The sequence below is a fragment of the Dipodomys spectabilis genome, unplaced genomic scaffold, assembly GCF_019054845.1.
Source record: "Dipodomys spectabilis isolate Male_0828 unplaced genomic scaffold, ASM1905484v1 ptg000069l, whole genome shotgun sequence".
Lineage (NCBI taxonomy): Eukaryota > Metazoa > Chordata > Mammalia > Rodentia > Heteromyidae > Dipodomys > Dipodomys spectabilis.
This window is the reverse complement of record NW_024870746.1, coordinates 6,767,235-6,791,908: the sequence shown is the minus strand read 5'-3', so window position 1 is coordinate 6,791,908 and position 24,674 is coordinate 6,767,235. Positions and strand designations below refer to the sequence as shown.

The following is a 24,674-nucleotide window of genomic DNA, read 5'->3' as shown; positions in this document are numbered from 1 at the left end:
CCCCATGCACAGCTCTGTGCTCAGCATAACTATTCTCACCTCTCTCCTCTTCTCTCCAGGAAGTGTCAGCCAGGCCTTGCTGCTTATGTCCCTTGTCTAGGGAGAGCAGCTTGAAGGAACACCGCTTTGCAACAGCTCCCCTCCCACCCTCACTTCTTTCTGCACGTCTCTTCTTCAGACTGGCCTAAGATGCAGAAAGACAGGAGAGGCTAAAAAGCCCAGGATCTGGGCTGGGGCCATGGCTTTAAGTGGTGCAGAGTGCCTGCCTAGCAAGCATGAGGCACTGAGTTCAGATCCCGTACCACCAAAAGAAAGAAAATTCCTAAAAGCCCCAAACTAGCTGGGTACCAGTGCCTCAGACCTGCAATCCTAGCTACTCAGGAGGCTAAGATCCAAGGGTTAAGGTAGAAAGCCAGCCTGGGCAGACAAATCTGTGAGCCTCATCTCTAATTAACCAGCAAAAAGCCAGAAGTGAACATATGGCTCAAGTGGCATAGTACCAACCCTGAGCAAAAAGTCCAAGCAAGAGAGCAAGGGCCCTGAGTTCAAGCCCCAGTACTGGCACAAAAAAAATACAAAAAAAAACAACCAAAAAAAAAAAACAAAACAATAAACCAACCCTGAAACAAAACAAAAGAACAAAAGAAAACAGGAATGTTGCTGCTCTTTCCAAACTGACTTGGGATAATCCAATACATAAATCAATAAAAATAAGTGCTGCCAATACCTGAGTAAGGCTTCTTTTCTTTCTCCCCAGGCTTTGGAAACATCTTGTGGTGAAGAGGTTGCTGGTGAGACCTTGAGCTGCCATCCACGCTATGGCTCTGCAGTGCTTCCTTTACCCCTCCAGCCGGTCAGGGTTCCTGGGTCCTACAGTCTCCCATTCCAGCTTTGTCCCCTGCTGACCTTCAGTGCAGGGAACTTTTCACCTTTTTCTTTCTCCCTTTTCATTATTTCTTCCTCTAGGCCACTTTTTTAGCCCAAGAAGGCTCTAAAAGCTGAGAGTGGAAAGGTGCAATTCTTTTTGGCCCATCTTAGACCACTTTTGATGAGCTCGGGCCCTTTTTGGGGGAGGAGAATGCATTCTCCCTCCAGAACTTATTTTTACTTTCTAGCTTGTGCACAGATCACTCCTAAAAAGTCTATTGATCCCTGTGAGACAGAGAAACTGAGGGAAGCCTTGACAGTTCCTGTGGAAATGAGGTGAGCATGGATCGGGAGGGACACCTGGTCAAATAGTGATGACTGTGTCATTCTGTCCACAGTGTTGGGTGGAAGATGAGGTTTTTAGGAACTTCTACATCATGCTGAGGTGTAAGAGTAAGTCACACTGACTGATAATATTGGTTTCCATTTATATGTAGTGAAAGCCCTTTCCATGGAGTCAGAGATCAAGTTCCAGCACCTCTTCCAATTTACTTTTACAGTGGACAATGTTCTTAATATCAGGGATACCAGAATGGTCTGATTGGCATGTCTAGGACAATTTCCTTTCCTTTCCTTTCCTTCTCTTTGGTTCTTCAGCAGTGTTATAGATGGAACCCAGAGTCTTGAGCTACATGCTCAGCTTTATTTATTTGTTTGTTTGCTTGCTTGCTTATTTATTTTTGTTCTGGTTCTGGGGCTTGAGCTCAGGGGAGCTTCTTTTTGTTCAAAGCTAGCACTCTACCACTTAAGCAACAGCTCTACTTCCAGCTTTTTTGGTAGTTTATTGGAGATAAGACTCTCATGAACTTCCCTGCCACAGCTTCATTTCCAGCTTTTTTTTTTTTTTTTTTTTTTTTGTCGGTCATGGGGCTTGAATTCTGGGCTTGGGCACTATCCCTCAGCTCGTCAGCTCAAGGCGAGTGCTCTACTGCTTGAACCACAGCACCACTTCTGGTTTTCTAATGGTTTATTGGAGATAAGAGTCTCAAGGACTTTCCTGACTATGCTGGCTTCAAACTGTGATTCTCAGATCTCAGCCTCCTGAGTAGTGTTTTTTTTTTTTTTTTGACAAGATCTTGCCATGTAGGTCAGGTTGGTTCTGAACTGGTGATCCTGTTAGCTCGGACTGAGTGCTAAAATTTACAGATGTGTACCACCCTGTCCAGCTTATTTTATATTTTGAAACAGCAGGTTTGCCTTACTAACCACATGTCCAGGCACTAGAGCTACTGCCATGGGAGAGTGAAGTTTGGAGAGTCAGACCTCAGGGAGGAGCTGCTCTGAGACTCAAGCACCTCCCACACTAGTGTCATTCAGAAGTTCCTGAGTCTGTTGCTCTCTGCCCGCCCTCCCCGGCCCCCACCCCCATGGACTTTCATGATGTGTGTGTCCCCTCTGCTATTCTGGAATCCCCCAGCATCCTTTCCTCTGGCATGCAATATGTTGCCTTGGCAGCACATACTTCCATTACTCCCACCCCTGGAGAGCGGGGCACAACCTCCTGCCTAAACTGGTCTTATGGCCAATGCAGCTTCTTACCTACAGGACAGGTGCTGCCTTAGTTCTCTCCTTTACATACCCTCTTCTTTTGCTCCCCTTGCTCTTCCCCCAGAGGATCCTTCCTAATGCTGCTTCTAGAGGAATGCTTCCGAGACCTGGACTGGCTGGCCCTCATCCACAGCGTCCAGGGGAAGGTGGGGCTGCTGGTGACCAACATTGTTCCTTATACTCCATTTTTCTGGGCCATGAACATCACAGAGGTAGGGGTTGAATGGTGGCCCTCTTGGGCTCCTGTGCCTTTTTCTGGGGGTGATTTGTAGTGACGGGAGCTAGTGGTAGAGATGCAGAGCAACTGCAGTCTGCTCTCTGATTCCAATCTCATCTTCTACCTCAAGGGAACTTTTGGTTCCCTTGGGACAGATTAGTGGGCTACTCTGACAGGTGGCAGCTGCAGGAACAGATGTGTGATGCGGGGCAGGTGGTGAGGCCCACTGTGTTTACACGACCCATAGACGATGCACCAGAACATGCAAATACTGTTCAGCACCCTGGCAGACGTAGAGGAGCAGCGGCCCTTCCTGCCTGAGTCGGCTGTGCAGCGTGGGACTCGTTGTCTGGCAAAGCACCACCTAGGGGACTATGGTCCTGCCTGGAACAGGTGGGGAATGGAGAAGGAGTGGGAGTGCTGTTCCTTTCTTCCTGCATCTCCTCTTCTGGACTCTGGCTTTTGTTTTGCTGCTTCCTTTATCAAGGTTTTCTTGGCTTAGGGCTTCCCTCCCCAGAAGACTGAGGACAGAGGACAGAGACTGAGATCTCGTTAAGAGAGATTATGATGTCTGGCAGTGGACGACTGTTCCATCTCTTTCCTCCTTCCCTTTGGCAGGTGCTGGGTGGTAGACAGGGTTGACTCCTGGGCTGTGGTTATGTTCATTGATTTTGGTGAGTTGGCTACCATCCCTGTGCAGTCTCTGCGCAGCCTGGACAGCGATGACTTCTGGACCATCCCACCTCTGGCTCAGCCATTCATGCTGGAGAAAGGTGAGCTGTCTCTTCTGTTCCCCTGAAGATCATGGACAGTTGTCTGCCTACCTCTGGGACATCAGTGGAGACACTACATTGGATACTTTCAGTTTCTGTTCTTTCCATCTCCTCCTAGATTCAACATCTGCCCCTAGTAAATCTGCTTTTTGAGGGTTGGTTTTCACACCTGAGCTCTGGAGCCCCAAGATCTTGAGAAACGTCAGCTGCTACCCAAAGGCATTGTTTTCTGGGTGGATTGGGGAAAAGACTTCCCACCCTTAATTCTGCCAGAGCCACTCAGCTGATAGCTGTGTTATGTACTTTCTGTTTTAAGATTTCTTTGGAAAAGGAGTCTGCTGTTGAATAAAAATAGATTTTGAAAACCAGTGCAAAAGTTAGAGCACAGGATTCAGAGTCTTCTGAGGTGTCATCCATTTAGTCTTGAGTTTCCATACCTGGAAATGAAAAAGCCTCTTCATTGCCCTGCCCTATCTTAAGATTGAAGATAGATGTAAAGATCAGGAGAGGTGGAGGTGACAAATCTAGAACACAGAACTAGAAAAACATTTCCCAGAAGTGTAGTGGGAGGCTGGCAGCCTTGTCCCTAGTTGTCAGGGAGCACCACCCAGAGGGCATCACAGGTCACTGCATGAAGACGACCCCTGTTGCCTAGCCAGGGTCAGGAGCTTGCTGGGATATTGGAGAGTAGCAAAGGATCTTCCCATCCCAAGAGCAGCTACCAGCCTGCCAAGGGCCAGAGTGCCCAACCCAGCTGTGTTCTCTGCTTAGAGGTTGCATACGTGGACCTTTCTCACCCACCCCTGGAAGGTGGTTTCCTCTCTTTGTAGATAAGGGGAGTAAGGCTCAGAAAAGTGAAAGACTATCCTCATTTCAGGGCATGAAAATGTTTTGGAGGCTGGGGTAGGAAGGCAGGAATTGAGTTGGGAAAGAACGCTTAGAGATTTTTTTTTTTTGGTCGTGGGGCTTGAACTCTGGGCCTGGGCACTGTCCCTGCGCTCTTCAGCTCAAGGTGAGTGCTCTACCACTTGAGCCACAGAGCTAGTTCTGGTTTTCTGGTGGTTTATTGGAGATAAGAGTCTCACAGACTTTCCTACCCGGGGCTGGCTTTGAACCGTGATCCTCAGATATCAGCCTCCTGAACAGCTAGGATTAAAGACGTGAGCCCCCAGTGCCTGGGTTTTAAAAATATTTTTAAATTAGTATGTATTAGTTGTACATGGGGGGGGAGGTCATTGTGGAAAGTTTTTTTGTTGTTGTTGTTGTTTGATTTTTGGTTGGTTCTGATGCTTGAACTCAGGGCCTGGGAACTGTCCTTGAACTTCTTTGTGCTCAAGGCTGGTGCTCTACATCTGAACCACAGCACCACTTCTGGCTTTTTTTTATTGGAGATAAGAGTCTCACAGAGACTTTTCTACCTAGGCTGGCTTTGAACCCTGGTAATCAGATCTCAGCCTCCTGAGTAGCTAGGATTATAGGCCACTGGCTGGGCAAAAAGTGGGTTTTTGATGGGCTCCTCCTTGCCTTAATCCAGTATGTGGGAACACAAGTCTACCTAAGTGCAACCCTCTGCTGTGTGTGTGTGTTTGTGTGTGTGTGTGCGTGTGCGTGCACATGTGCATGCACGGGCTCACCTTCCATTCTTAGGGCTTGAACACAAGAGCCTAGGCACTTTTCCTGCGCTTTTTTGCTCAAGGCATGCACTCTATCACTCAAGCCACAGCTCTACTTCTGGTGTTTTTGGTGGTTAATTGGAGATAAGAGTTTCATAGACTTACCTGCCCAGGCTGGCTTTGAACCATGATCCTCATATCTCAGCCTCTTGAGTAGGTAAGGATCACTTGGCACCTGGTGAAACTCTGCTTTTAAATCTTCACATCTCCAGTTGAAGCTCTGAGCTGAGTGAAAACCATTTTCTGTCCCCAGTAGATTTTCCCATTAGCAAACATAAAACCCAGATCCCTGTAATTATTTTAACAACAATAATAATGCTGCCTCCTTTTATATTTTGCCACCCCTCCTTCCCACCTTTTCAGCTCTTACCATCTTTTTATCTTGGCAGCAGGGAATTAGCAGGAACTAGCAATGACTTGTTGAGGAACTGTTCTATAACCAGAGTACTTTCCCTGTGGTCCCCACCTCTTGCTTCCCTCCACCACACCATGTGCCATTGAGGTTCTGTTGTTTTGTTTTGCAGACATTTTCCCTTTACATCTGGGTGTTTATCAAATCCTCAAAGGGAAAATCACTGGTGCTTTGAACTCAGAGGTAACTGCCCCTTACCTATTTCCAACCTTGGGGTTTGGACAGTGACCACTTGCCTGAGCCTGGATTTTGTGGGTTTCCTTGGCATCCTCTTCAATGATACAAATGGGAGTTATCCAACACATTGAGATATTGGCTCAAGGTGATCATCCTTTCTACTGAGACTTTTTCTTTTCTTTCAGGTGCACATCCTGAAGTTTGAAGAGCTTAAATAAGAGGCTACACCAAACACATTACCTCTCATGTCTGCCTACCCTGCTCTGGAGTGTTCTGTACTCTTAGTTTTGGCTGAAAAAGAAAATGCCAGTGTGCCCATCAGTGCCCATCATTGATAGGATTTCCATTTTGCTTTTACTTCCAACTCGCCTCTCAGAAAGAATAGTCTCATTTTTGTGTTTCTTCAGTTCCCAAATTTGGCAAGAACATTTGAACCAAACCTAAGAAACTTCCATTAGGTTGAAAGCCTAAAGCAGCCAGCGAATTTTTCTGATCTTTTTTGTTTATATCCAAGAGGAAGACAAAATGCACTAACAGATTCTAGAGAATGGAAGAACCTCCCTGCCTGGTTTTCCTGGGGTTGTTTCATGTAGTATCAGGTAGAAAGAGCCATTTAGCTAGTGAGCTACCACCTTAGAAAATTAATGTTGGCATGTTTCACATATGGGGTGATTAATACATTGGACCACTACCCAGCCCTCAAAAACTGCTGCATAGCCAGGTGCTGGTGGCTCATGCAGGTGGCTCCTAGCTACTCATGAGGCTGGGGTTATGGTTCACAGCCAGCCCAGGCAGGAAAGTCTTTATCTCCAATAAACTACTCAGAAAAAGCTGCAAGTGGTGCTGTGACCCAAGTGGCAGTGTGCTAGCATTGAGTACAGAGGCTCAGGGACCACTACCAGGCCAAGTTCTAGCCCCAGCACTGGCAGAAAAAAAAAAAAAAAAGCAACTGCTGCAGCGAGATTGAGAAGCCCTGAAATGCTCACTTTGCTCCCAGTTTGTGGGCTCTGGGCCATGCAAACCTTGCTCTATTTAGATACTTAAGATATAAAGCATTTTGTTTCTATTAGAGAAAATCTCTGACAGAGCCTTGTTTCTTGTGCATTGTAACTTTGTAAAAACCCTGAGCTTAAAGTCATAGAAAGGAGTGTTAGGTTTGAAAAATGGAGGCTTCTCTCAGGTTGGTGTCACAATTCACAGCAGGTAGGTTTTTCTTTTATGTCAAGTGAGCATCAATCCACTGTTTCTTTAAATAAATTTATTAGAGCCAAACTATTTAAATAATTTTATTTGTTTCATCCTTTGGTAGATGAGAAAAATACATTACAAAATACATTATACAGAGGACAGCTCACAGTACACGTTACTAAAAACACAATCTACATTCCAGCCAGGGCTGGTGGTTAAGTTCAGAATAAGCTGCAGAGGCTATGGAAACCAGATTTCGGCTCTATGGAATGAATTTTGCCCTTGTGACCCCTCTTTATTTCAGCCTCAGCATGTATTAGCACCCCTAATCAGGTGGGTGAGGACAAGAGTTGGAGCAGCATTGTGTAGGACTGTTAAAACTCTCTATCCACCTAAAGCAGCAAGACATGTGAAAGTCCCTCAAATGAAAGAGGATAGGGAAGATGACCAGGTTCAAATTGTGCCTCAAAACCACTACAGAACTTTTCTGACCTTCTATACATTCCCAGTCAGCGGTCTCATACCTAGGTTTTTTCTAAGATTTGATCCTTCACTTCTTGGTGCTGCTGTTTCAATCTTTTACTCATAGGCAGTCCTAAGGAGTCTTAGCACAAAGCAAGCTGACGAGATGTAGGCAGCACCTGCCATATGCAAAGCCACACCCACACTTTCATAAAGCAGGTACACATAACAGCACCAACAGTTCCAACTTAGTATATACTCCCCCCACCTCACTTTCGCTTCCTAGGAGTTCCACAAGGCTGGGGAGAGTACACAAGTGCACAGAACCACCCCTTAGAGCTAACCATTTCCAGTAGGATTCAACAAAGGGGAATGGCATGAAAGAATCCACAGTTCTCCAAATCAGACAGTTTACTTCAGGGCCATGCCCGTCTTCTTACAAAATCAAATGAAGCAACCAACAGGAAGGTGAACTGCACACAACCATCCCATGCTAGTCAGGAGCCACTTTTCAAGGAGGAGAATAGCCAGCGAACTGAAGTTGTAGCTCTTCTGTAGCTGCGACTAGACACCACATGAACTCTTGGGCCACTTTGTCCCATCCCTGCTTATTTAGAGTGGCCTCTTTTGCCTCATTTTTTTCCTAGAAATTTGAAAACATACTAGAAGTAAAAAATAGTCCCTAGCAATCAAAACTATCTCAGCTGCTACACTAGTTCATCAGGCCAGGCTCCACCTTCCAAGGGGCACAGGTGCTGGATGCTCCACAGGCCAGGAGAAATCTAGAGTGGACTAGGCAGGTGCTTCTGTTCTGCATCTCTTGTGCTGGTAGCAAAGCAGCCTCTCATCTCTACCAAAGCACCTGGTTCTCTTCCCCCCACCTCCCAAACAGTCAGGGGATGGGGGTGGGGTGGAATGTGGGAATAAAAATAAAGATGAGTCAAGACCAGCATCTTCAAATTAACAAACTGTAATTGTTTTCCCAAAGATACATTTTTTCATACACATCCATCATACACTGTAACCAAAAAAAGCAGTGTACATGAAATAAGAGAAAATAAATTAAAAATCCATAGCATAGGTAAGGAGGCTCTAGTCTGGAGCACAGCTGAGTTCCCAGCAATATAAGGAGGCTCGAGAGTTTCTTTATAAGAATGCCTGCTAGCAAGGGTTCCAGCAAGGTGGTTGGTTGGTCTGTAGTCAGTCTTGAGTACTTGAAACAGTTCTGTGTTTTGTTTTTGTTTGTTTTTTCCTTAGCGTTTAGAATAGCCATCATTGTCCTGCAATAGGCAGAGCTATCACGTCCAGGAAAAATGAGGGAGGGAACCACAGAGGCAGCGTGAGATCCAAATACAGCATTCAAAGGTAATTGGTCCAGTGGTGCCTGGGGAAGGAGGGAAGGGATGACACTCCAGAGTTAGCCGTCTTCCTTTGGGGGTGTGTACCAGCCTGCAAGAAAACAACATATAGTGAGGGCAAACCAATGTATCCCCACCCAACTCCAATCTTCAAGGACACCTATTGTTCCAGGCAAGATCCTAGGAAGGCTGTCCAACAGGAGGCTGCCTACCTGGAGGTTATAAGGAGAGGGAGAATGAGGAGCCCAACCTGAAGTGACAGAAGAGCTAGATGAGCTTTTTACAGGGTGGTACGCAGAGGGAAGCAGCAAGCTACCCATGAAACCACCACTGGTGCTTCTCTAGAAGAGTGGTGTTAGCCACCTTCAGGCCTTCTCTGGACAGTGAGCAGGTAGGTGCTGGGTTAATGGGTGCTATGGCTCAGAAACCAAAAAAGGGTTCTTGCTATTTGGCTGAAGTGAAAACCTGGGCCTGGCAAGTGTCCGGCTCGCTTGGGGGCCTGGCTCCAGCCTCACCGTTTTTTTCGTGGATCTGCACCAAGGACTTGTAGGACTGCTGTGCTCTTGTCAGACTGTATTGAGACTGGGAAGAGGAAACCACCAGATCAAGCCATGGCCAGCAGCGGCCTTACTGCCCCTCACCTTGCACAATCTTACACCTAGGGACCCAGGTGTCCCAGCACCCCAGCACTGCACTCTGGTATAACACTTAAGTACCCTGGCCTTCGAGGTCCCCTAGGGACACAGTGCTGTAGCCTTCCCAATTCAGACCTGTGGAAAAGTCTAGAAATGTCAAAAGTCTGATGGTGACCCTCAGGCCAATGTCCTGCTCTTCCCACTACTGCCTCCCCAGGCCCTTTCCTCCAATGCCACCAGCCCAGAGATCTTATTCTCTTGGTGCCTCAAAGGCAGCCTTGGTTTGCCAGTGATCCAAACTGTACTTGGCTCTAGCACCCCCTCCAAGTACAGGCCCAAGCCCCTTACTTTGTTGGCTCCAAACTGCACCCGTGCTTTCCCCTTCACCAGCGTGGCGCTGATCTGCATGATCACTGACTCTATGGAGTAGGCACTGCTCCAGCCCTGAGGCATGGGAGGGACAAAACAAGCAAGTCAAGACACATCTTCCAGAGACACCACCTGCTGTTTCTCAAGGAAAGCAGCTGCTTCAATCAAAGGGTCCCTGCCCTTCACCCCCAGTACAGCCATCATCTCTGTCTAGGTCAGTGAGTACAGGCCATGACTGGCTGAAAGAGCCACATTATCCTTGTTATAACAACACCATAGGTCGGGTGAAGTTCTGCCCAGCCCACCCAGGCCAGGCCAGTCAACAGTGTGAGACAGGCTCACCTGCTTGGTGAGAAGTTCCATGCAGATGGCACCTCCGCCAAGAACATATCTGCAGAAGAAAGGCCAGTTAGATGTACCTGGCTATGCCCCTTCTTTACCCTCTCCCTTAGGAGTCACCCTCACCCAGCCACTCACCCTCCAGAGAGGACTGGAGACACAACCCTGACGAATGGTGGGTCAAAAGGAAAGTTATCCTGAGAGAGAGGGGGGGGGGGAAGACAGCAGTCAGGGAATAGAGGCCAGTGTCCTTGCAGGACAGACAGGGAAGCCTAAGTCAGGGAGGAAGAGATGGGAATGGAAAGTCTTACTTTAAAGGAGAAGTTAAGTAGGATGAAGTCGGCCCCTTCCTTCTCTTTGAGGATCTGGAGATCATTGTGCAAAGCGCTGTCCTGGTCAACTCTATGGGAGGAGTCTGGCTCAGTCTCCTGGTCAGAGCCCAGGAGCCTCCCAAGGTTTCCACTGCCCAAACCCACTTCTAGGATCCTGTAATCAACATGCTTGATAGGACTGCCTGGGAGGTCCCAACAGATACTCCACTCACATGCTCCCCAACCTCCTTTTTCATCCCAGAGTCCCCACTCACTTGAGGAGTTTGACATTCCAATCATATAGACTATCATTCACTAGTTCGACTGCATAGTTTCCTGGAAGGAGAGATGAATTAGTAGGATGGTCAAAATGGGAAAGGGCCCCATATGCAGATCCTTCTCTCTGAGAGAAAACAAAGACCCCAGGTTTGCCCCAGATGGACATGCATACGATCTGTGCCACTGGCTTGAGGGGTTGCATTCTTGGTTCATAAAATTCATGAGCATTCACATAGCCCAAGACCTTTTGAGGTCCTTGCCACCATCATTGTGTTTACGAAATACTGCCATGTGGGCCCCACTCTGGGGGCAAACATACCGCCTTTGAAACTCTGTGATCGGTATATATCCCTGAGCTCCTTCATCAGCCTGTCAGTGGCCTGCACCGAGCCAGACACTGCACCCTGCAAAGGAGGGTTCACAGAACATTTGTCACATGGTCTGGAAACATACATGCTGGACCTTAGAGGCAAGTCTGGCAGCTTGCCCAGGATTTAGGGAAGGATGAGACACATCCAAAAAAGGAGCTAGCTCCTCATACTGACATTGATGGTCTTATCTCTTCCCAGTCAGCACCCACCAACCCTTCATCCAGCTTCTTTCTATAAGGCACGTACATTTAAGTAATCTTGCCTCTGGTTCTTTTTAATTTTCTCTAGAATGGCCAAGTTTTCTTTTCCGATGCCATCATCTTCAGATTTCTTGCCCTCAGCTGGCTCTTCCTCTTTCATTTCATAGTGATCTAGGTCTTCTGTGTCCTAGGATAGGGTAGGTGAGCGGAGAGAGGAGAAAGTTACCAACATAGGCATCATCAGTACCAGTATCATCAGGCCTGAAACAGCAGTCCATGTAGCAGTCTTTTTGTTGTTGTGGTAAGACTAGGACTAGAACTTGGTACCTGATGTTTTGCTCATTAGCTGGCAAGCTACCAACTGGGCCACACCTCCAAGCCTTCCATGTAGCAGTCTTATCAACACAACACTGTTCCTAGTTCTGGAATACTTCCCAGTCCCATTTCTTCCATGGTCTAAAAACCAAAGCATTCTTTTCTTCCCCTTTTCAGTTTTCAAGCCACAGTAGAGCTAGTAAGGACCTATGTTCCCCATGACCACTCCACTCCAACTGTCCCTCAAAAATTGTCCCTTGGTGGTAGAAACTCCACCCTAGTTTTAACAGAATGACTTTGAATTGACCATGTGACTAGTTCATGTTTCACCAAGTGAAACTACTGCATCCAGGAGTCCTGAGGCCCCCAGGTCTAAAGGAAAAATGAGATTATAAATCTATTCTTTTTCCAATAAATTCAGAGCCTGAATCAGCTATACAGAAGTACCACTGAGCCAATACTGAAATGAGAAAGAAGGAACTGCATGGAAGATGGTAGGGGTTAAGAATAAAATTAGTGACATTTTTTGTTGGTTGTGGGGCCTGAACTCAGGGCTTGGGCAATGTCCCTGAGCTTCTGTACTCAGGCTAGCGCTTTACCACTTTGAGCCACAGTTCAAAGTCACTTTCGGTTTTCTGGTGGTTAATTGGAGATAAAAGTCTCATGGACTTTCCTGCCCAGACTGGCTTTGAACTGTGATCCTCAGATCTCACCTAGGATTATAGGCATGAGCTACTAGCACCTAGCTAAAATTAATGACTTCTTCACCCTGCTCTACTTAACCAGCAGTTCTCTGTGCACAGGGAGAGGAGGCAATGATCTTTAGGATTTACCCCCTTAGTCAAATGTTGAGGGTGTGGTGCAGAGGGCTGAACACCGGATGGAGCAAGTTCCATGCCTCACTAGCATCTATGTCAGTCTTAACATCTTTTCAAAGTTACAGAGGCTGGGACATTAATCTGATGCTAGGAAACAAAATGATCAGCGACTCTCAGTTTGGCTGAATATCCTAACTTCCTATTACACCAGCAACTATCATCTACTAAATGTTTACAATGTCAGGCTCTACACACACAAAGTTCTTTCATTCTCACAACTGCTTTATTATTCTATCACTATCTCTATTTGACAGATGAGAAAGCAGAGGCCTATTGAGGTTAACTGTCACACCCGAAGTCATAGAGTATTTGTTAGCAGAGCTAAAACTTAAATTGACCTCTTTCTGATTCTTAACCATTATGTTAGTCTGAAAAAACATGAGTTTTTAAGCAGAAAATATGAGATAAAATATCAGCACTTATCATGTACTGTTTTGAAGCATTTTATGTAAATGCTTCATTTAATCTTCAAGGCAACTATCCTATCTTACACCTAAGAAACATGCAATTTAGTGAGATATGTAAGTAGAACTCCCCAATTAAGATATCCAGGATGCAAATTCAGGTCTGTCTGATTTCAAAGCCATCTGGGATTAAGCTTGTCAAATATTTACTTGGTTTTAACAGATGTGCAATGAAATGCTTTCAACGGCTGGATAGAGGTGCCTATCTCCTTAACCACACTGGCTATTCTTCTACGTCAGTAAACCTGTCTTTATTACTGTGATACTTTTATCCAGACTGGAACTCTGTTTACAGTGGGTAATCAATGCTGCTGACAAAAGCTTCTTGCCTATGCCACCTTAAATGGCGAGCCTACCTCAGGCATCTCCTCATCTTCATCTTCTGAAGACACTTCTTCCTGTGTGCACTGCAGTGGGGGAAGGGGGAGAAGATAGAGATCAGAACCCCAGTAGTTTGCTAGAATTCAGCCTCTGACCTACTCCTCTAGGCCTCTGGGGTCTGGGAGTTGCACACTTGCCCATAAAGCTACTAGTCTTTCCACCAGCCAGATCTAAATAGAAGCAAGAGCCCAGGGAATAACTTTTAACCAGCCCATTATTCTACCATATTCCAAAAATACAAGAGAGGAAAACTGACTGCCCTAGTCATCTACCTCACAAATCCTAGCTTAACTTTCCAAAGAACTATTCCTTTATTTGATCTTCTCTGAACTGACATTGCATTCTTGTTTCTAAACAAGGAGCCTGGGTCCCTAGTGGCCACCAACTGCTACTGCTGAGAAAATGGTAAAACCTCCCCAGCACTCAGCCTGAAGGATACTGTCCAAGAGTGGGGTTTTGATAGGAGGTGAAGCTGGTATTGCCCTATCTAGCTAGATTCCCATCTGGAGAAGAGGCTGAGAGTCACATGTGTTTTGGGTAGGTAGGGTAGGGAGAAGCAACTACAGATTCATCTCAATTATCAAGCATTTATTGAGTTATGTCCATGGGACAACTCTATACAATAGGGCTTCAAACTCCTCAGTTGCTCACCTGTTCTGCTGGCAAGGGCTGATCCAGCATCTCCACATCAGGATGCTGAGGGAGGTTGTAGAGTTTACACAGGTCAGAGATGATCCTCTTCAGATGCTGCAAGAGCTGAAGTAGGGACCAGAGATGTCAAATACTCCTTTCCCATACCAATCTCGACAGCTGCACAGGTGAGTTATTAGCTCAAATCCCAAATTGGTACCTAGTTCTCTAAACCATGTGGCTGTGGGATTGGATCTCTTGGTTGAACAACCCTGGGAACTAAAGGAATCTGTCCTGGCTTCAGTAAGCAAGTCTGAAGAAATTTGCCCCAAGATGTTTATAGCCTGGGGTACCACCCACATTCCAGATCTGGTTTCCTCTCACAGGGTACCTTTGTGACATGAGCCTCATTCATGTGCTCCTATCCCATGGTCTCCTCACCAAAGTATTCCCTTTCTTTATGTCCACCAGCCTCTCCAAGACAGCAGCCAAGTTTGGGTCATCAGACTCCACAGACCAGATGGGGGGCACAGCAGGGTAGGATTCCTGAGGGGAAAGAATAAGGGAGAGCAGACACAATGAGTGACTCTGAGAAAGGTCAGATTTTTGCCTGCCCTCTTCCTCCCAAGACTTGTAGCCCCTCTACTTCCCCATTCCCATGCCTACACACTCCTAAGCCCAGCGCAGCAGGTCAGTGTCTAACCAAGCAACTCCCAACAAAACCTAGACTGAAGAAAAAAAAACAGGCCCTGGGGAGGATCTTTTCCAAGAGGCAACCGAGACCCTTTTTTTCTTTCCTACAGAGTAAAAAGCCAGGGAAAGTAACACAGCTAAACTTGATAAATAGCAAGGGGATTCCTATCTACTCGCCTACCACTCAAGAATCCTACACCTGAAGTTTTCCTCACACCCAGGTGAGAGTACGCCAATCCTTCTGCTTTCCAAACTCTGGAATGTGGGGGGAGAGTGGTGTGACAAAGCAGACTGTAGCTCACTAGGGGAGGAAGAACAAAAATTATATCTCTAGAAGCTAAGAGTAAAAGGATGTCAGGAAGAACCTATCCATCCCACTAGCAACAGAGTACCTCTAAGACCAATTCTCCTCACTTCTCCCTTGGGAGCTCGCAACCTTCACAGTCCAGGCGTGGGTTAGAGGACTGTGCATGGCAGGGTGGGAGAAAGGAGCCTACGCTGCTGACATTCCCAGCATTCCTGAGCCAGAGTGCCAAATGCAGCCTGACAAGGCTCCCCCTACCCAAATCAAGGAGGCAGGTTCAGACTGAGAGATTCCTTTATAGGGCCTCAGGGACTTCAGAGGACTCCCCTCACCCCTACCTCCTATTAACTTTCTGACAAAGGCAAAAACAGTTGATGGTCCCTGAGAACTAAACAGGGGTAGATGGATGAAGCAAACCTCTCCTTGAAGAATTAGAAGCTTAATTGAGAAACAAAATTAAATCTTGATTTTTTTTTTTCTACACATGCCAAGGAAACCTACCCAACTCCTACTGGGGTTCTTAGCACTGCCAATAATCCTCAGTGCTGGTAGGGAAAAAAAATGATCAATGATATTCAAATCTTCACCTAACTAAGCCAACTCCTGGTCTTTCATGGCAACCAGAGGGAAGGAGAGAAAAATGGGAGAGAAATGGAACACGAGAGTTTGGTGGAGTACTAACCACACCAAACACATTTATCTCACCAAACCATGATTTGGCTTAACTGAAGAAAAGAGATAGAAAATACCACATAAATTGAATTCAGGCCTCCAAGTAACACACAATTCACAAGTCTTCTTTCCTCCCTAGTCTGCCTGCTTGGGTAAAGGTATTGCTCATTAACTACCTGCCACACAAGGAGGAGATCACCACAGCAGGAACTATCAACTAATCCAAGTGCCGTAGAAATACAGAGGCAGGCAATCCCAAATACACAAACACCCAAACCTCCTCAGGACACATCTGAAAGTAGAATAAGGCAGGACATATGGAAGGTCTCTTTGCTAGTCTAGTACACTTAGGATGGAATGATGTCCACTGGGGAGAAATGAAACTGTTGTACTGCTCAGAATAAAAAGGGTGGCCTAGGCACATTACATTACTATCACTACCAGGAAAAGCAGCAACCTAGGGCGATTGGACACATCCACTGGGAACAGTGAGGGGAGTGGCAGAACTGTTACCAGCTGAGGCATAAAGAGGAGAGTTAGAGGTTACACCAGAATAAAAGAACCTTAAGGAGGGAAAGAAGAGGAACCAATGAACTGCAAACTATCACTTAAAGATTCAGAGTCAAGAGGGGCTTCAGGAGGGATACATAGGCAGGGAACCCACAGGTGGTAAGTCAAAGGAACTACTAAGAAGGGGTCATGGCAGAAACGTGCAGTTCCAGGCGAGGTCCTTCCAGCTGGGGTTAGCGCAGAGGCCTGGAACCTTGTAATTAGAGGGGGGGCGAGGAGGAGAGAGAAAGGGACATTCCCAAGTAGCATGGCAAAGTTGTGGCGGGGCAGTCAAAAGGAACTAAAATCACCAACCGTGGGACATGTGGTGGGTCTGTGGAAGGGGGTTAATTAAGAGACCATATGTCGGGGTGTCCCTCGTTATCTGGAGTCAACAAGGGAGAATTTTGAGTGCTCGGAAGAACCTCAAGCTGCACAAACAAGTGTAACCTAGAGAGAAGGCGCCGAACCCCTAGAGGGGCTTCGGCCTCTTCAGGTCCTTCGAGAGCCAAAGGCTGTATGGTTTGGTCCTGAGTCCGTGACAAGGCCCCCCCTCCCCAGGGGCGCACGCGAGAGGGTCCTCACCGTGATGTTGCAGTGGATGCGGACGGGATCTCCAGGCACCGACCCCCGTGGGGGGAGATGCGGTCCGGGTGCGGCCCCCGCCCCGGCCCCTCCGGCTCCAGCCAGCAGGAACTCGCAGCTTAGCTCGTCGAGGCAGGCGCTGGCAATGCGGAAGCGCTCGTGGCCGCGGTGGAAGATGGACTCGAGCAGCTTGAGCTCCCGCCTCAGGCAGGGCCCCGGCCCCGGGCCCCCACCTGGGCCGCCCCCGGCCCCCGGCGCCGCCCCCTGGCCCCCCAGCTGCTGCCCCGGCCCCGGCTGCTGCTGCCCCTGCGGCTGCGGCTGCTGCATCCTCCGCTCCGCTCCGCTCCGGGGCCGGCGGGCCGGGAGCCTCCCGCCTCCGCTCCGGGCTCCGCCGCCGCCGCCGCCGCGGTCCGCACTTCCTGATCCCCCCTTCGCCAAGATGGCGCCGCCGCCACCTCCGGGACAGGGCCCCCCCCCCCTCCGCTCGCTAGCCCCCCCCCCCGGCCGCCGGAAGCCGCGCGCCCCTCCTCCTCCTCCTCCTCCTCGGGGCCCCGCCTCCGTCCCCTCACGTGACCTCCCTGCGCTGGCCCTCTCCACGTGATGTGTCCTCTTTCCCGCCCCCTAGTTCGCTCCTGTCACCCCGTACATGTGACCAGGGGCTTCAAGCTCTCCTCTTTTAGCGCTCTCAGTGCGTGCTTACGTACGTCGTGCGTGCGCACGCGCAGCGGCTCTTCGCCGGCTCTCCCCTCTCACGTGACCCGGCGCCGCGTGCTCCCAGGGGCTCCCCGCGCGGGACTCTTGTTTCCTGCTCGGGGCCCCTCTTTCTCCGCCCCCGAGCGGCGAGCGTGCGGGCCAGTCGGGTAGCCGAGAAGAAAGGCATGCGGGCGCCGTTGTGTGGTCTTTATTCCGAGCCCCTGACTCGGGTCCTTGGGGCGGGGGCACTCTGCCTGTGCCGGGGTGGGGGGCGGAGAAGGTCGAGTCTTCAAACTGAAATGTGAGTGTGTGTGTGTGTGTGGGGGGGTCCCGGAAGGAGCCTGGGACTTAACAGAACAAGAGGTTTGTTCCATCCCCTTGTTGTGTCTCTCTCCTCGGTGTGCCCTTGGGTTAGCCACACTCCCGCCGAACCTGTTTCTCCATCTCTGCAATGGCTCTGAAGAGCAGGATATGCCCGTTTTGTTTATTCCCAAGGATCCGATGAGAGCAGACTGAGCTCGCGGTCAGTTATGTCTGAGGGATAGTCTGTATCTGATCTTCGGTGCTTTTCAGACTCCATCGTTCTGGATGAAGTTGGGAGAGGGGTGACCCTGGCTTCCTCCACAGACCCGAAAGAAGTGCGTGCATCACTCGTATAGCAGTGGGTTGGTAGGACACCGCCGGGGGCGGATTCCGTTCTCCCTGTGGCCTCCCAAGCCTTGTCTTAGTGATCCCCACCCCCCCAACCCCCCCCCACCCCTCCCCCCCCCCCCCCCCCCCCGGCCATCCAAGCAGCTACGGAGAATTGGCGACCGTGCCTCCAGGTCTCACTAGATGGCGCCATCACAAAGGACAAAGCTGGCTAAGGTTCCAGAAATCCAGAGCTTGTAGTTCCTTTGCCAAGGGCAGATGTCAGCTCATGGTGGGGCCTGGTAAGTTCTGCTAGAGCAACATAGTGTGTGAACCATTGGCCTGTTGCCACCGGAAGGCAATATGGCCCACTTGGACTAAGTGAATTAGTCTGTTGGCAGCCAATTGTGTACATTGGTAGTGGGTGCTGGGCCACTGGTTTATCCATTCAGTAGATAAACACAAGGCTTTTAGTTGGCCAAGTTTACCTTCAGAGATTTAAAGACAGCATATTTCTGATTGTCTTGGGGGCTGATTAGTTTGAGTAGCCTGAACATTTAGCTACATGCCACCTTTGTTTCTGTATGTGGCTGGTAGTGTGAAAGGCAGGTGCTTAGGGCTCATGCCTGAAGCCCTAGCTACTCAGGAGGCTGGGATCAGAGGATCACAGTTGGAAGACATGCGGGACAGGAAAAGTCTAAGAGACTTTATTTCCAATAAACTACAAAAAAAAACCCCAAAACTAAAAACAAACCCTGAAAGTGGAGCTGTGGCTCAAGTGGTAGAGTGCCATCTGAGCACAAAAGCTCAGAAACTGTCTAGGCCCTGAGTTCAAGCCCCAGGACCAGTGTGCATGCACATTCATGTACACACACACACACACACACACACACACATTATGGTAAGAATCCCAGTTTATTGAGTACTTCCTGAATCAGGACATTTTGTAAATATTTCTAAATCTTCCAACAATGTTACAAAGTAAGTATTTATTTTTATCCCTGTTTTATATAAATAGGTAGAAGAGTGACTGCTCAGGGATACAAAGCTACTCAGCAGAGTTTTGGGTCTGTTTGTGAAGACCATGTCCTTCTGCCCGACTCTGCCTTTGGAGGGAAGGAACTGGGTCTCACTATGTAGTCCAGGCTGACCTCTAACTCATGGTTCTGCCACAGACTGCTGAGTGTGGTATTACATACCTGTACTCCCAGCTCCTCCCCCCTGCCTTCCCTTGTGCACCCTTGAGATCCTTTCATCTATCACTTTAGCCTTTTTTCAGGAAACCCATATATGCAGTCATTTGGAATATTCAGAATTCTACTTTAAAAGGGTTTAAGTGTGTATGTATGTATTTAGTAGTACTAGGGATCAAATCCAAAGCCTCACCCATGGTAGGCAAGCACTGTACCACTGAGCTATAACACCATAAAGGGATTAATTAGAAAAAAACAACATGATGAGGCAATTCCACAATGCTGTGCAATTCTCCCTGGCGAGAAACCCAAAATGCACGGTCACTGGAATTAGATTTGTCTTCTCTTGCTGGTCCATTTTGTTTTGAAGCTCTGTGGCCAGGAGATCCTCTGGCACCAGAAGCCTGTGAAGTTATGCAGTAAGACATCAGTGTGGTATCCAGCTGAAATGCAAAGGAAGTAATGGGCATATTCATTTAAAGGATATTGTGCACAGAGAAATAGCAGTGGCTATAACAAAAATCCCTGGTCTTGTTTACCTTCTTTTGAAGGAAACAGGCCTGATAAAACTGAACAAGTATTAACTAAGTATCTACTGTTTGGAATGCAGCACATAATGAGAGGGACCCAGTCCTCACCTTTTGCATGTCTTGTAGAAATGACATCTTTCATTGGTTGCAATGTGCCCAGTCACTTAATTGCAGTTGTAGAAGGGCTTCAAAGAGTAACAAGACTGGGACGTGGAACGATGTTCCTGAACAAATGATGTGCTAAATTCTGAAGGGTGAATCGAATTATCAGCAAGAAGAGAAAGGGCTAGCACTGTTCCAGGCAGAAGGGATGTCATATGCAAAGGTTTAGAGTTTGGACTGTGGCAGGCTGAAGGAATTGAAAGATTGAAATTCTAGAATAAGGGAAAGTGGTAGAATAAGGCAGGAAAATCCTAGACCTTGGCAGATATTGAAAAACCTTGAGGAGTTTGGGCTTATTTTAAGATAAGGAAGATCAAAAGATCACAGAGTTCAGAGTAGCTGTGAAAAAACAGGCAACTTGTAGCACTAGCAGAGAATAAGACCTGTTCAAGAAGAGCTGAGTTTTGTGGAAAAGTTGAAGTTGAGTTATGGACATGCTATCTGAAGGGAGTGATGTAGACCATCCCCGACATCTGGAGAGGTTCTGAGTTGTGAGAGGGCCGAGGTGTTAATTGCAGCCTCATCCCTCAGAATTAGTCCATAAGGGGGCAGCACTGCTGAATGGGAAAAGCATGAACTGAGCTTGGATTTCAGTTCTTCTGCTTTGCAATGTGACCTTGGACAAGTTTAATTCCAGCAAACTTCAGCTTCCTTGTTTGTAAAATGAGTATGATTTTCTCTGCTTTGCATCGTGGTCATGATATCAATGTAGATGAAATGAACTTTGTAAAATTATTAGCAGGGATTGGTATATGTATATTGAATAACTCTTGCTACGATTACTGTTGCTACTAAAAAGCCAAGGAGGCTTTTCATTCAAATCACATTTATTAGACAAGACCCCTGCTCTTGTGATAATTTCATTCTAGCAAAAAGGAGCCAGATAGTAAGCAGTTATGTGATAAGAACAATCTAGATGTGATTAAACACACCTATAACCCCAGCACTTGGGAGGTGGAGGCAGGAGGACTGAGAATTTGAGGATACTCTGGGTTATGTAGCAAGACCTTGTCTCAAAAAAATCTACCCCAAAAGAAAAACCTGAAATCAAGATGAATATTAGACTGGAAGTAGATGCAAGGAATTAAGGATGAGATAATGTGGGAGAGAGTGACTGGGGTTATTTCAGGTCAGTAGTAAGGGAAGGCCTCCCTAAGGAGGCAGTGTTTGAACTGAGAATCTGATCAAGAAAAGTGACAGGAATGGGAGGAAACAGGAAGACCATCCCAGGCAGTGAGAACAACCACCTGAGAATCTGAGTGAGAACAAGGCTGGTGTGGTCCTGAAGTTGGAAGCTAATGATACACCAAAAACATGAGCTTTGAATACTGCTTTTGCCAGGTGCTGATAGTGTGACCTTGGGCAAATTACTTACCTTGCCTGTCTTTGTTTCCTTAACGTAGAGATCATGTAGTGTCTATCTCAGAAGATTGTGCAAGAACATGTACAGTGTATAAGACTGCACATAATCAGAACTCAGTATATTTTTAAAATAGGATATTTGCATAGCTTGAGTCTGGGGAAAGTAAGGGAAAAAAGGGAACAAGGCCAGTGAAGAAAGCTGGATTATGCAGACCACAGTAAATGGTTTGGTTTTATTGAAAGTGCAGTAGGAAGCCACTGGAGGATTTTAAGCAGGGAGTAGCAAGATCTGATTTAAAATTTGAAAAGATCAATCTGGCTGATCTGTGGAAAATGGATTGTAGGGATTTTCTTTTTCTTCAAAAGGTCATATGTTGCCAGCGTGAGCAACTGTGCTTGTTTGGAGCAGGGTGAGGAGCCTACTTCTACTTGCCCCCAGCGGCATAGCATTCTGTCATGGTCAACAGTTCTGTCCCAAGCATTTGCTCTACACCAGGAACTACACTGAGTAGTGGTGATACAGAGGCAAAGAAGATTCAGTCCCCATAGAAAACACCTGGTATGTCTGAGACTCAAAACCCAGCCCCTGCTCATTTCATTATTTTTGTACTTGCTCTTGCCATCAGGAGCATATGGTATTGGATAAGCTGGAGCCAGATATAATGGGCTGTATAGGATGTATCAGACACAATAAATCAAGAAGGATAAAGACCTTAAGGATGGTATTAATTGATTAACTCCCAATAAAGAGTGTGAAAGTAGAAGTTCCATAGATGAAAATGGAAGGACATTCCAAAAGAACTATGCCTGGGACAAAGGAATGACTAAAGAGCAGAGGAGCAAGGAACAAAGAGGGGCTTCAGTGTGGCCAGAATTGCTGTTGGTGCTATGTCCTGAGGCCCCAGGGAAATCTTAAGTCATCAGTCAACTTAAGTAATCAAAAACTTTACAACTTTAAGCCAGCAATTTCACTTGAAAAAATTGAAAGGTATGTGTGAACATTTATCTATCATGGAATACTCTGGCTGCTAAAAATAGTATGGTAGCGCACAGCTGTAATTCCAGCATTTAGAGGCATAGGCAGGAGGATCATTAGTTTGAGGAAAGCCTGAACCACAAAGTTAACCCCGTATCAATCAATCTATCTGGATATATCTATCTGGATATATATCCAAGAATACTTGTATGGAGAGATGTTTGAGAAATAGTAAATGGAAAGGGAAGATTACAAAATTATATTACAATACATTCTTTTAAAAATAACAAAAGTGCACCCAACAGATGTATATATATTTGTACAGCAAAACCTGACAAGAATGCTCCTCGCAGTATTATTTTTTAATAATACAGCAAAATAGGAAACAACTGAGATATCCGTCAATGGTTAAACGATAGTGTGCTCATACAATAGACTGCAGCAGTGAAGATGACAAACCGTACCTATGTACAACATGGGTCTGAAGAACACAGGCTGGGTTTGTCTTCTATAATCCAAGCATTAGGATGTAGAAGTAGAAGAAAGATGAGTTGCAGTCAGCCTGGACAACACAGAATTTGTTTCAAAATAAATACATAAACATTCACTTTACATAAAGCTCAACATGCAATGTTGACCAATGCTATTTGAAGTCAGAATGGTGGATACCTTTTTAAAATTTTAGTCATTTAAAAATATGGCAGGGCTGGGAAGGTGGCTCAGTGGTAGAGCACTTGCCTTGCATGCTTAAGGCCCTGGGTTCGATTCCTCAGCACCACATAAGCAAAAAGAAAAAAGCCGGAAGTGGCGCTGTGGCTCAAGTGGTAGAGTGCTAGCCTTGAGCTGAAGAGCTGAGGGACAGCGCCCAGGCCTAGAGTTCAGGCCCCACGACTGGCAAAAAAAAAAAAAAAATATGGCAAATTTAAAATACATATGTAAACTTTACCTTTTGAAATGCATTCATAATAGTGTATAAGTAAAGCATTACCACTATCTAGTTCCAAAATGTTAAGTAGTCATTTGGCATGCTTCTCTCTCCATAGGGTGTTTGTTTTGGACAGGAGGTGATAAATGACTGGGAAGTATTTGCGGGGGAGGGTTGTCTGGATATTGGTAATGATGGATTAGAAAAACCCTGGAAGGCATTATATACATTTGTATTGTGAAAATTTATCTAGAGGGATCCTTCTTTGTATGTACTTTTCTGTCTAAATGTAGACATAGATAAGTAAATTTGTTAACTGAATTTCCCCCTAGGACGTAGGATTATGAATCCATTTTTTTTTTTTTTTGGGTCCAGTTGTGGGCCTGAACTCTGGGCCTGGGCACTGTCCCTCAGCTCTTCACCTTAAGGCAAGTGCTCTACCACTTGAGCCACAGCGCCACTTCTGGCTTTTTTTTCTGCTTATGTGTTGCTGAGGACTCGAACCCAGGGCCCCATGCATGCAAGGCAAGCGCAGTACCACTGAGCCACTTTCCCAGCCCTCCATTTTTATATTTACTTTAGTTTTGTTAACTGGTGTTTTCCTGTTGGCCTCCATGAACACAAATATTAATTTGGTAACAAAATTTTGACACTTAAAACATCATAAAGGAGAATGAATTTTAATGTCTGCTAAGAGACATTACCATAACAGGTAATGGAAATGTGCCATCAAAACTTTGTTGAGGCATGGCTCAATTGGTAGAGTGCCAGCCAGTGAGTGAAAGTGTCAGGTACTGAGTTTGAGTCCTGACCCCACGATTTTGTCTAATCATTATTTTCCTTCAGAATTGATATTTCTGTATCTGTCTACCACCTGATGTGGTTTTGTACCTGTTCTCACTCCCTTGTGGCTTTTCTTCCTTGTGGATATAGAGGGAATGTGGTTTGGGAGAGATAAGGAGAGAGTCCCAGCTCTCCCTAGCTACTGGGTCATTGTATTTAGAGGATTCACTTCTTGGCAGACTGAAAGTTAAGTTGAAGTAAAAGCTGGAGAATCTGAGAAGAAAGGGTAGTGATTAGGGTGAGCAGTCTGCCTGCAGTGGCCTGAAAGGAGCATCAGGAGGTAGATAAAGGTTATAAGCAAGTGAATCACTGCCTCCATATCAACCTGCCATGCTACAAAGAATTAACCACTGCAGAAAAAAGTTTTTGATTAACAGGAAATGTTTATAGCCTTCTTCAATCACCCCTCATCCACCAAAGCTCCTGTCCCTCCTTGGGATTTGAAATAGCTTTAAACTACCCTCGCTTTATTGAGTTTTTCATCATTCAAATCTCAACTTTCATCTTTGTCCTCTCCAGATCTCTCAAGCATCATTAACCTCTTGTTTCCCCATGCTTCCGAAGTACCTCATTCATATCTCCTACAGCAGCCACCACATTGTATAATAATTTCCTGGCAATCTGTGATCTCTTTAATCACTGAGATGAAA

The 24,674-nt window shown here is 46.6% G+C and overlaps 2 protein-coding genes across 6 annotated transcripts in view; one reads left to right on the top strand and one right to left on the bottom strand.

Annotated features, from left to right (window-relative positions):
• Tdrd10 (tudor domain containing 10) overlaps window positions 1–6,992 on the top strand; it is a 61,403-nt gene extending 54,411 nt beyond the window's left edge. For 4 of the 5 annotated variants that reach the window (XM_042681361.1, XM_042681359.1, XM_042681358.1 and 1 more), the window contains exons 7-13: window positions 758–791; window positions 1,116–1,203; window positions 2,540–2,687; window positions 2,940–3,085; window positions 3,311–3,465; window positions 5,663–5,733; window positions 5,913–6,992. In XM_042681361.1, coding sequence (XP_042537295.1) covers window positions 758–791; window positions 1,116–1,203; window positions 2,540–2,687; window positions 2,940–3,085; window positions 3,311–3,465; window positions 5,663–5,733; window positions 5,913–5,945 — 675 coding nt within the window. In that variant the 3' untranslated portion in view covers window positions 5,946–6,992. The remainder of the gene's footprint in view (window positions 1–757; window positions 792–1,115; window positions 1,204–2,539; window positions 2,688–2,939; window positions 3,086–3,310; window positions 3,466–5,662; window positions 5,734–5,912) is intronic. The other variant, XM_042681360.1, reaches the window with a different exon arrangement.
• Window positions 6,993–8,331: 1,339 nt separating this feature from the next.
• On the bottom strand, window positions 8,332–17,147 carry Ube2q1 (ubiquitin conjugating enzyme E2 Q1). Its single transcript, XM_042681357.1, has 13 exons — window positions 16,711–17,147; window positions 14,349–14,453; window positions 13,929–14,033; window positions 13,253–13,303; window positions 11,286–11,426; window positions 10,988–11,072; window positions 10,665–10,725; window positions 10,390–10,480; window positions 10,217–10,275; window positions 10,082–10,130; window positions 9,719–9,814; window positions 9,251–9,317; window positions 8,332–8,826 (listed from the first exon to the last, which is right to left on the bottom strand). The coding sequence occupies exons 1-13, from the start codon at window positions 17,035–17,037 to the stop codon at window positions 8,795–8,797; spliced, it is 1,269 nt and encodes a 422-aa protein (XP_042537291.1). The 5' UTR covers window positions 17,038–17,147; the 3' UTR covers window positions 8,332–8,794.
• Between the last annotated feature and the right edge of the window lie 7,527 nt (window positions 17,148–24,674).